The 12500-nt window shown below is 43.3% G+C and overlaps 1 protein-coding gene across 1 annotated transcript in view; it reads left to right on the plus strand.

The window, feature by feature from the left end:
* The window catches only part of kdrl (kinase insert domain receptor like), a 109507-nt gene that overhangs the window by 33076 nt on the left and 63931 nt on the right, over positions 1–12500 (plus strand). Inside the window, exons 4-10 of the mRNA XM_063189856.1 lie at positions 879–1006; positions 3459–3621; positions 4174–4323; positions 4789–4986; positions 5545–5668; positions 5951–6120; positions 9819–9972. Coding sequence (XP_063045926.1) covers positions 879–1006; positions 3459–3621; positions 4174–4323; positions 4789–4986; positions 5545–5668; positions 5951–6120; positions 9819–9972 — 1087 coding nt within the window. The remainder of the gene's footprint in view (positions 1–878; positions 1007–3458; positions 3622–4173; positions 4324–4788; positions 4987–5544; positions 5669–5950; positions 6121–9818; positions 9973–12500) is intronic.

Raw genomic sequence — 12500 nt, forward strand, 5'->3', positions numbered from 1 at the left:
GAAAGTTGGTTCAAAGCAGAGAGGAGAGGATAGAAGGGGAGTAAAGGGGGGCAATTTCAATTTGTCAGGGGATATTTGATTTCTCTCTCCTGCACGGCTGGTTGGGAGAGAGGGAGGAAGGGAGGACGAGAAGGAGGGAGAGAAGAAAGGAGGGAGGAAGACAGACAACCAACCCAGCACGCCATGAGTCCCAAAGCTCCATCCAATCCTCACGTTTGGAAGACTGGACAGAAAGACAAACAGGCAGATAGAATTATAGACAGACAGACAGACAGACAGACAGACAGACAGACAGACAGACAGACAGAGTCTACTGGCCGAGCAGGTCATGAATCCCATAACTCCTTGCAGTCCTCCCCAGACAGGGAGAGAGGCATCGATCAAGCAGACCATGACTCCCAGAGCGTTGTTGTTCCTCCACTCGTCACATTTGGGATAGAGGATCTATAGACAGCAGGCAGACAGACAGACAGACAGGCAGATAGGCAGGCAGATAGACTGACAGACACACAGACTTTCAGGCAGACACTGAACAGATTAGCTGCTACACTTGGAGAGCTGTGAGGCCGTGTCTGTTTGGCATTAGATGCAGGGGTACGTGCAATGTGTGCAGTGCGCACTGCACAGTTCAATAGCAGTGTAGAGTAGTATCAGAGGCAATTTGTTTTCCACTGACTGGCGGCTGGTCAAATTTTTGTTATTATTATTTTTTTGTATGAATAAAAGTATGAAAGAGAACACTGTGCAAAACATATCCGGAAGACAAATAATGAATAGCAGCAATAATACCATCTGCGAGCCAGATGTCAGCTTCTTATTAATGTAATTACACATTTCTGGATATTTGTTTTTGAAAAGTAGTTTATCTCTTTTGACAGATCACGCTCAACCTTTCCTGGAAGCCTACACCAGCAATCCGCTAGTGCTGTTTTCCTACAGAGAAGATCCGTCTGTGCTAATACCCTGCAGAACGACGTCACCTGACTTCAATGTCGACGTGGAGACCGTGAGTTTTACCTTCTCCATTCTAGAATCTCTGCAGTTCTACAAACGTAGAACTACTTTAAGTGCTTGTTATACAGTACGTGTCTCTTCCATAAGACAGAACACATGTGCAAGTGAACTCTGTGCCTAACAACACATTCATCCCCAAACAAACGTGTCAATCTAACACCACCTTGCTGTTAAATGATTTGAAAAAAGAGATTGGGTAACACTTTAGTGTTTGAGTTCCTTATTTATGTACTTACTGTGAACTGGTCATACCTTGGTGCGATGCAAGGTACATAATGTTTCATGGTGCATTTCAAGGTGCATAATGTTTCATGCTGTTACATACAGAGTTTTATCTAATTAATTGAACAGGAACCTTGAAACTAGGTGCAACCAACAGTTGTTAACAACACACATACAATCGGGATTAATCATCAGTCGCCATTAAAGGGGCTCTTACGAAACATGGGAAAGACAGACAGCAAGAGAAAGAGAGAGAGAGAGAGAGAGAGAAAGAGAGAGAGCGAATGTCCGGGACCCTGGGCGTATCTGTGTTTCTCACACCCTCTAAAGTCCGCAAACAGGGGATGAGGGGGAAAGGCGAGGAGGTGGGACAGTGGCACTGGAGTACATGGAAGCTCAGGCGGTAAAGAGTCGGAGTCGGAGTCATCCTGTCTACTTCCTGTGAAGGACAGGAAGTGGACTGTAGACACCAGTCTGCCCGAAATAGAGCCCTCGTGTCTATATTTACTTACACCTTGTTTTTTACGAATCACATCCAGGAAATGCAGGTAGCGGGAAGGAAAATAAACGGATCTCAAGAGGCAAACAACATGCCAATCAGTCAGGGTCAGAGAGGCTAATAGATACTTGATGAGAAATACATTTTGTGCTGGGAGGCGGGATGGAGGTGCACTGGCTACAGTACAAAGATTTAGCAAAGCATGAAATCAGTTATGTGTTAATGTTGACTGTTGATGCACTGTATGTACACAGTAGTTGGCACAACTTGACAGTGATGGTGACCTTTTCCCTGAAAACCTCAAACACAAGCCTGGTTGCTTACAACTTCCCTTTTGTTGTACAGCGGATGCAGTAGTGGGCTGTGACATGGGCAAACATGGCTCAGTGCACTGTACGTTTTGCAGTATTTAATTAAATACTTGTAGATTGGAATCATACTAGCCTGGGCGAAAAACCAACTGTTGACTTCGTCAACCAGTCTGGCAAAAGCCATGAGGAATCCGTCTCCGTGGAGGGTGGTAGATGGTCTGATCTTACTCTATCATTTAAATCAATTGGCGTTCCAAACTCAAATTAAACCCCATATTGTGCTTTATTAGCATGTCTGTTACGATATAGCGTCGCAAAAGCAAACAAATAACAAAACGAAAGTGTGAATATAGTTACCTTAACCAATCAGTAATGGAGCTCGCGGGTGAGTTCCGCGTCATCACTCTCAACTGTTTGCTAATTGACTAAACACTGAGAGAACCGAGCTCGAGGCTTTTGCCAGATGATGTGCAGAGCTGAAATCTTTGGGTGGAGTACATAGGATGGCGTCGCGAGGCTAGAATCATACAGAATACACAGTACATTTTGCATTGAGTTAGTTCATTGATAGCTTAGAGCCAAGACCAATTCAAAGACTTTTGGACTTTTGGACCAAATACCCTTCATAGAATGAGTGGCTCTACAGGTGTTGAATTAACACTATAAAATTCTACTGTACATTTGTGCATTTGTACATTTGTGCATTTGCGTTTTGTCAATTCAACCCTCATTCAAGAGTGCATTTGGTCCCACTCTTAAGTTTTGAATTAACACTGCCCAATGTACTGTGAGTGTGATGGCACAGATTTCTGAGGATGTCTTGGTGTTGGGTCTGTATGTTATCATGCAGAATACACAGTATTTTTTTGCCGTGTTCATTTAATGCTTATAAAGTAGGAGCAAAACACTGTTCATTTTGACTATCTAGTAAATGTGATTGTAGAGTTTCATGGTCCAACTCTGTAAGTGTTGAATTAGCACTGTGTACAGTGTAGCCTCCTGTGAGTGTGGTGTGGTGGCACAGAGTTCAGAGCTATGTGACCTTCCTATGGTACATGCAGGAGATCTATGGAGTGGTCCTGCTTCCTGCATCCTTCCTTCCCCCCTCTCCCTCTTTAACACAACTCTTGGCTTCAGAACAAACAAGTGGAAGAAGCCGAGTAAAAATAAGAGACACTACATTCCTTCTACTTGAGTGTAGTTGGTTTTTTGTTTTGTTTTTTTTGCTTGTTTTTTTGCTTGTCTGTTTTTTATGTGTAGTGAAGTAATATGGACTGTTGGATATTTATGATCAATTTGATCAATTATTCATTTATTTGCTTACGTACTGGACTACAGTAGTAACATGCTTACAAACAGTCCATTTAATTTTAATTAGTGCTATTGATTTGATCATTCATTTCCTTTCTTAGATGCCCTCCATGGAGGAAAGTATAAAGAAGAGTCTTGAGTGGGATCCCAAGCACGGCTTTACTATTCCTTATAAAACCCGGTATGACAACTACCACCTGGTCACATGCCACAGCACCGTCAATGGCATACGATACAGCTCAAACTACATTATTCAAAGAACAAGTAAGTGCCTTGCTTGCACAAAACACAAAACACACTTGCAGTACGTAGCCAATGGATAAAAATGAGGTTATAACTGATGCCTTGAGAATGTAATATGTGACTTGAGAATCTGTTGGCCAAACTCCAAAAAAGGTTGATTCATTCTTTTGAATTGTATGACTCGAAGCCCACAAATGTAAACATTGACTTTATGCTGAACGATTACAGTTATTCTTGAAAATGTATGTACAACTACAGGAGGAATCACTAACTGTGTTTACATGGGCACTTTTCTTTTAAACCGATTAAATATAAGTGGCTTAAATTAACTGTTTTACAGGGCAGTTGCCTAATTTAATCCATTTATATGAGCCTTCTTATCCACCTAATATAATTGGTTTACATATTTAAATCAGGATTATTTGACTGCTAACATGATGTATATTTAGTCAGTTTACGCACGTTATTGGATTAAAAGTGCCCATGTAAACACAGCTACCGTACTGCGATGAAATGTCATATGTCAAATATCAAATGTCATATACCGCAATGTATGTCTGTCATCTCTTGCAGCCAGTCATCTGACTAATGTGAAGATTACCCATTCTGAGTATCACAACAAGCCTACAGAGCTTTTAAACGGCGACACTCTGGTCCTCAACTGCTCCGCACTGACCGAGGACAACGGCCTCGTCACCTTTGAATGGAAATTACCCAATGTAAGTAATGTGACTCCAGTCAACTCTAAACAAAACTATTAATGCCTGATTCAGTAAGACCTTTGACAGTCAGGTGAGTGTGTTTTACTGTACGCACTGTACACAGACATGTTCATGTCGGATATGCGTCCGTACTTGTGAAATGTGTTTTACATTACAATACGTTCTTCAATATAACTACATTGCAACATCACAGATTGTCATGTCAAGGTATTTGGGGGCCCTAGTTAGAGAGGAACTTGAGACCCCTCTTTTCATTTCAGACTACTGGGGAGCTTTCCTCTCTAGAGAGATTTTGCACTCTTTTGGTCAATTTTTATTTTTTTTAAGTTGCCCAATTGCCTGGTTGTGACTGGCCTGCAAATGTCTTAAAGTAAATTGGTCACTATTACCATTTTGCTAACAGTAACCTTATAGTATGGGCTCTGCACTACTTCTACGTTTGCAATAAATAATACTCATACTACAGTACTACTCTACCACTACTACTACTCTACTGCACTGCAGGGAACTCGCATGTCTGGCGATGGCTACTATACCAAATCCCACCGCAAGTCCAACGTCCTGACCATCCCCAGGGTGACTGCACAGGACATGGGCAACTACACCTGCTTCTCCTGGATAGCCGCAAAAACGCTGAACACCACTGCACAGGTCATCATTTACAGTAAGGGATTTCGGTAACACTTTACAATAATGGTGCATGAATTAAAACGGAATAATGTTGTAAACGGAAGTAATGCATGATTTATGGTGAATTAACAAATGATTTATGTATGCCATTGCCTTTGCAATTAATCAAATGTGTCATATACATAGTAAAAGTAGAGTGTTCAACTCTTAGATAGTCGATTTGACATCTTCTACAGTGGAGTGTATATGGTCCCATAGTACTCTCTAAGTGTTGAATTCACATTTTGTACTGTGTAAGTATTAAATCATTATGAAGTATTTCTATCAATAGATCATTTCTACTGTACTCTACCGCAGTGGTTCTTAACCTGGGGTCCGGGAAGCCCCCGGGGGGTGCGCTAAATTTTGTTTGTGTTGAGGCCAAATTAACACCAAATTTAAACATGTTTGACTAATGTCTTAAGCAAGAAGTCATATACAGCTAGTACAGGACAAATCCGTTTCATTTGACCTTTGTGTTAATGTTAATTTTCTTTTGTTCATCTATTTGTCTGATTGTTTCTTTGTTTTTTTTTCTTTCTTTCTTTCTCAGAGCATCCATTTTTGAAATTGGAACACAGGGGTACTCCAACAGTGGTGAGGAGAATGGGTCAAAAGGTTGTTCTTGACCCGTTTATCCACACCTTACCGAAACCAAGAAACATTGAAATCACCTGGTGAGTTTTAAGTATGCATAGTACATTTTTGCACGTTTTGCATCTTTTCCAGGTTTATAAGTTAATTGAACACTTGAATAGTAGGACCAACTAGAGGAGTGTTTCAGCTTTCTAAGTGTTGTATACGGTGTATAAGGTGTGTATACTGTAGATTGTTCTTTTTTTTCTTACTAAAGTTGCTCTCTAGCCTTTGTGAATATGTCACATGAAACAAGTTGTGTGTCACGTTGGTGCAAATTGTCAGTCAGTGCTTAAGCCTTAATGTGAACATTTTCTGCACAGGTATAAGAACGGTGTACTTCTTCCAAAGAACGGCACATGCTATCGCCTGACGGGCCACAAGCTCATCATCAAGGAGGCCAAAGATGACCAGGCAGGGGTGTACACCGTGGAGGTGAACAACCGAGCAGGACACCTCTTCAGAACTCTGAACTACACCTTGGTGGTGGAAGGTATGTCCACAAAAAAACATATCACTAGAGCAGGTTCTAGACTAAACTGACAAGCATGGAAGAGCATTGATAAAAGTCTGCAACTCTCATCAATGCTCCCACATTTTTAATGACATGATGACAATACAGTATGTTAATTAGTAATAATGAACATTCTGTCATTCAACAGTAGAATAGTACCAGTAGAACAGGAGGGAGTCTTGTTCATTCATTTTAATTTCATTCCAATGGCCTATTCTAGTCATCATATTAAACACAATTCTTTAAAAAAAAAAAATTTGCCTTGAGACTCCTTTTCTTTGGCTGTTTCGTTTAGCCAATCAGGTGCCCAGGTAGCTCAATGTTCTCCTTATGCCATGGTGCTGTATTTACAGTAGCAGTGACTGACTGACGCTTGTTTCCTGATGTTAAGTAAGGCGTGATGAATCAGTACAGTCAACAACATCCCTCCACCACTCTAGCACGCACGCGCGCACGCTGGCACGCACACATGCACACACATGCACACACGCACCGCTCAGCTGCAGGTAGTGTCTGTTGGAGAGGAATGAGCGGAATTTTCTGGGGTTGTTGTTCTCGGAGCGAGACTGACATAGCCACCCCATCTGGAGCTGGTTAGCGGTCTCTTTGAACAGGCTTTTGAGAGGGGGCAGGGGGGTGGCTTGGGGGTGGCAGGGTGGATGGGTTGAGGGTGGCGTGGGTTGAGGGTGGCGTGGGTGGGTGGCTTTGGGGATGGTGGGGTGATGTGAGTGTGAGCGTTTTTGCTCCCTCACCCAGCGGCATGCAACATTTAGCCTCGTCTTCACACACTTTGGTCAGCCTATTCCCATACATACAGACAGTACACCCTCCAGTCTACATCATACTCCCCTGAGTGCCGTTTTGAAAAGCCACTTGATTGCATTATTGTACACACAGACTTTATCACAGAATTTGTGACAGTCTCTCAGGCTGAATTGGTGCAAAAGCATGCATGCACATGCACCTCCTTATGCAATCTGGGACCTGTACCAAAAAAGTAATTTAATGCTTGAAAACCTCACTATTAAAATGCCAGCATGGACGTACGTTGGCGCTGTGAATTATTTTATCTCTTGCTCTATGGCCCCTTTAAGCAACACACAGTACGTAGCGTCCTGAGGGGGGAAAGTGATGTAGACGTGGATGGTATGTTGCGCTGTCAGATTGATTCAACACAGAAATGTAGAAGCAGATAGATAAAATATTTTCTAATGATATACAGTAGATGATGTTTTCCCTTTATTTCCCAGATGGCAAAAAAAAGAACTTAATGGAGAAAATCAGAACAGTTCGTCTCCTTCCGTGCACACTCACATGTACACACGCATGCACACATGGCATACACAACATTCACACACAGAGACACAGACACACACGCAAACACACACACACACACACAAACACACACACTGCAGTCATCTCCTTCCATGTACTCTTAGCAAAATTTCCAGGAATTCTCGTCTTGTGCCAGACGAGAGCGATGGCTCCCTCTCTACTCCATATAAAATCCTTTATAGCAGCTCACTGTCCTGTTCTGCACAACATATTATTATGGGGCTGACAAAAACACACACACACACGTATGCATGCACGCATGCACGCACGCACACATACACACACGCATGTACACACACGCATGTACAAATGCATGCACAAGCGAGCACACACACAGAGACACGCACATACACACACATGCGCGCGCACAATCACACGAACGCACACATACAGACAGGCACAGACACAGACACATGCAGACACGTTTAGACACCCACGTACACATACAAACACACACTGGCACACTGGCACACACACACACACACTCACAGGCACAGAGGCACAAACACAAACACACAAAACTTGTGGAGTTACAAACAATGGAAACAGATTTCTTAGATCGCTGGGAGCAATTAGGGAACTATTTTAAACATCATTCATCAAGTGTTTGAAGTCCGTCCATTGCTCTGCTTCTCCGTGCTTCACCCCCTACAGAGTGTGTGTGTGAACTAAACGCCATACAGAGAGAGAGACAGAGAGAGAGAGATGGAGACACGCTATACAAAGTAAATCTTGGAGAGACAGAGAGAGAAAGAAATGGAGAGATGAGAAAGAGATTGAGAGAGAAGGGGTGGGCGAGAGGAAGAAATGGAGAGAGAGAGAGAGAGAGAGAGAACAAGAACGAGAGATAAAGAATGAGAGAGACCGAACACAAAATAGAATAAGAAATTGAGAAGGAGAGAGTGTGTGTGTGGGAGAGAGAGAGAGAGAGGGAAAAAATGCACAGGGAGAGAGAAAGAGAGAGAGAGAGTATTAGAGAAAGAGAGATGTACACTGTGAGGAAATAAAGGAGTGCAGGCACAGGCAGCAGGCGGGAGGAGAAATTAGATTTGAAGGACTTGCTTTGAGTAAAGCCAGACCTGCGAACAGGCCGAAGTGGTAACTGACAACGGGGTGCTGAAGGATGAGGTGATGAGGTGAAGGGACTTGTCCTCCCAGAGGAGAGGAGAGGAGAGGAGGAGAGACGAGGGGAGGAGGAGAGGGGGAGAAGATGAGGAGAGAGGAGAGGTGATGAGAGGAGAAGAGAAGAGAGGTGAGGAAAGTTACCCTCCCAGAGTAGAAGGATGGAGAGATGAGTGGAAGAGAAGAGAAGAGAAGAGAAGAGAAGAGAAGAGAAGAGAAGAGAAGAGAAGAGAAGAGAAGAGAAGAGAAGAGAAGAGAAGAGAAGAGAAGGGGGGGGGTGAGGGAATTGTCCTACCAGGATAGGAAGAGAGAACAGGGGAGATGATGAGGAGAGGAGATCGGAGGACAGATGAGAGGAGGAGAAGAGAAGATGGGGAGAAAATGAGGAGAGGAGAGGGGAGAGGAGAAGAGAGTGGAGTGGAGAGGAGAACAGAGGTAATGGGAGGAGAAGAGAGAAGAGGTGAGGGAAAGTGTCCTCCAAGAGGAGAAGAATGGAGAGATGAGGAGAGAAGAAGAGAAGAGTGGGGAGGTGAGGTAAATGTCCCTGGGAGTGGAGGAGAGAACAGGGGAGAAGATGAGGAGAAGAGAGGGGAGGAGAGGACAGGGGAGGGGCGTGTAGAAGAGGAGGGAGTTGTTAGGGCAGTTGTTCTCCAAAAGAGGAGATGAGTGGCATGTAAGAGGAGAGTTTAGATGGGAGTTTTTCTCCCAAAGAGGAGAGGAGCGGAGAAGATGAGGAGAGTAGAACAGAAGAGAGGAGAGGTGAGGGGAGGAGAAGAGACGAGAGGTAAGGGTAGTTGTCCTTCCAGAGAGGAGAGGAGAGTTGAGGGGAGGAGAGAAGAAGGGAGGGTGGAAGGAAAAGGAGAGGATGCGGTGATGAAGTTGGGGGAGTGGAGCAGGAGAGGAAAAGAGGGGAGTTGTTCTCCGAGAGAGGAGATGGGAGGGGAGGAGGGGAGAGGAGTGCAGAGGAGTGCTTCAGCTCAGAGCCTCTGCACCTTGTGAGCTGTGCGCCCATCTGCCTGGGAGGATTGTCCAGACAAATCTCACACGTACAAACCCAGGAGCACAGAAATATGTGGTCGAAACCTGTACTTATGGACAGAGTGAAAAGCATGACTCCACCCTTCTTTTTTCACCCTATAGCAAACTCTCTTTGGTCACTATCTGTGTATGAGCCTAAATGTTAAAAGTCCTGCATGCTGTTTTGTCCCTCTTCTTTGCAGTGACTCCAAAGATTCTGGAGGCCGAGACGACGGAGGAGCCGGAGTTTGTGCGTTACGGCCAGCCCCTGAAGCTCACCTGCACCAGTCACGGCGTCCCCACACCTGAGATCAGCTGGTTCTGGCAGCCCTGTGACCCCGACTCGGATTCCCCAAAGTAAGTTTAGCATCTCACCAGGACATTTGCATGACATTATGTTAGGTATTAGGTACATGGACATAAATTGCATTATATCTATCTCCATATATCTTTCTACATACGGGTAGACATCCCCATCAAAACTTTGCACATGGAAGAACGTGAAAGTGAAAAAACTAGTAAAAGTCAAAGTTACACTTTTTTTATTAAATGATACTGACTGACCTCTCATGCTCCTGCATGACTCTAAATTATTCCATGCCATTCAGTCCCCATTCTAGCTCTTTAACATTACATTTAGCTGGTGCTCTTATCTTGTCCAATTCGATTTAGTGTAGTTACAATGTACAGCCCTGGCTTCAGATCCCTAACTACAGTATTAGGTCATGATTCACTTTAGCTTCCTTCTGCTCCCCTCATTCACTGACGTTTATTTGATTTTGGCCCCTGACAAACCCCCCTTGAACGCCCGTAAAAGATTTCATGCCATTTAGTTCCCATTACAGATTCCCCGAAGCTGTTTTCAGACATGACCTCCGGATATTAACCGTTATGTTTTTAAAACGTTCAGAAATGTTCTGGAAAACACATGCAGACTGACTTAATACAAGTGGAAATTACTCACACCAGACGGTAAACTCTCAGATGGGGCTTGTTTCTTTATAATAAAAAATAATGGCAGCCAAATATTATGAGGATTTGCCAAGAAGCAACATACCGTAATTCATCTCAATATGACCTTTAATTGATAATTCCAACCTTAACAAATCGAACCAACACATCCAATTTCCAATCCTCTTCTTTGTTGGTACTACTCTTAAAAAAGTGTTAAAAGAACACTGAAAATGTGCTATCGAGAGCTTACAGTGTACTGTAGAGCATATTGTAGTATTGATGCAGCATCTTTGTAATAATCTTATGAGTAGGTCTGTACAATATGTTATCACACAGAGTAGTCCCAATCTGCATGAGCAGTGACTGAGCCAATACTTGGGGTTGACTCAGCTTTCACAGAGGAATGTATTCATAAATAAATACGAATCAGCCAGTCGATCTGATCTGAGTTCAGCCGGTCAAACCCCCGCCATGGTTCATTACTTGACAAAAGAGACTTTAAGCCCTGATCCAAGCTAACTTTTTTCTGTTTTTGTTTGTTTTTGTCATTTATTGTTGGTTTGTTTTTAGTGCTTTTTTTTGTCTTAGTCTAGTCCACTAATCCCAAAAGTCATTCTTGTCTTTTTTTGTGCTTTTCTTTATCCTCCTAGTCTAGTTCACTGATCCCAAAAGCTGAACTTGTGTCATTTCTATCTTATTTTTTTTCTATTCTTCAATTTTTTTTGCTTTTGTTTTTTTTTGGGCTTTTCTTTTCCTCCCAGTCCAGTCCACTGGTGCACTATATTGTGAGCGCCATCTGGCATTGTGAGAAATGTACTGATAAGTTCTCATGCGTGCAGCGGCTCTTAGGTCTGGCACACGTCAGACACGCATATTTGACTCGTCGAGGTTTCGCACCATTATTAATGAATATAAATCATATTTTTTGTAAGAGAATAGCATCCAGCCATTCTCTCAAATGTCTCAGGGCCCCAATATCTGCAAAGTATCTCAAATATATAGACAGGCTACCTTGCAATGGCCCGTGTAGGTATGGAAAAGCATACATTAGTCTCAGACAAAACGCACCACTACGAAAACCACCACATGTTTTCATCAACAGCCCCCACCTCCTAACCCCCCAAGTACAATGCCACGTATGGAAAAGCAATACATTTGTCTCCGACAAGACCACCACCACCACATGCTTTCATCAACACCCCCCATCCGTGAATGCGAAATCCTGCTGGCCTGTTGCTGAACCCTTTCTGGAAAGAGAAGAAAGATTACAAATTTCCATCGTTGCCCCCATAATCATCATCATCATCATCATTGGCAGCAGCAGCAGCAGCAAGAGTTCCAGCCCGCAGAAGCAGCAGCAGCAGCAGCAGGGACTTTTCTCATCTGAGCCCCTAGCAGCGCAGCAAGAGAAACAATGGACCATTACCACCAGGGTTATCACAGCTACCTCCGCGAAACACAGCTACACAAACAAAGATTTTGACATGGAGGTACAATGAGGAAGGAGAAAGAAAGAAAAAAAGAAATATGTTGCCCATCGGGTGGTGCTCGGTGCTGGTTGGTGGTCGTGGTGTGTGACTTGACAAGGGCTCTCGTTAATTGCAAGTAATTATTTGTCAAAGCTCTTGACTCGGCTGGGCATTAAAAAGAATTGTGGCAAGAATAACACTGAAGGTCAGACAAGCCAGAGGTAATCAGCGGTGGCAATGGAAACAGGCACTCATAAATTGTGCATGCCGGCGCAGAATGTTATTTATTTCGATGCACTAATTAGGAAAAGGGCCATTAGTCAAGCCATTGGCTATTGCTTTATACAGCACATGACAATTTAATAGGAGCAGGTCTCACTTAAGACAACTTCTACTTACCCAAATATCGATAGGAAATTTATTTTTTTTTAAACTCTCAAAAAACAGTAGAACAAGTTGCCA

Source organism: Engraulis encrasicolus, chromosome 23 (genome assembly GCF_034702125.1).
Source record: "Engraulis encrasicolus isolate BLACKSEA-1 chromosome 23, IST_EnEncr_1.0, whole genome shotgun sequence".
In the NCBI taxonomy this organism is placed as follows: domain Eukaryota; kingdom Metazoa; phylum Chordata; class Actinopteri; order Clupeiformes; family Engraulidae; genus Engraulis; species Engraulis encrasicolus.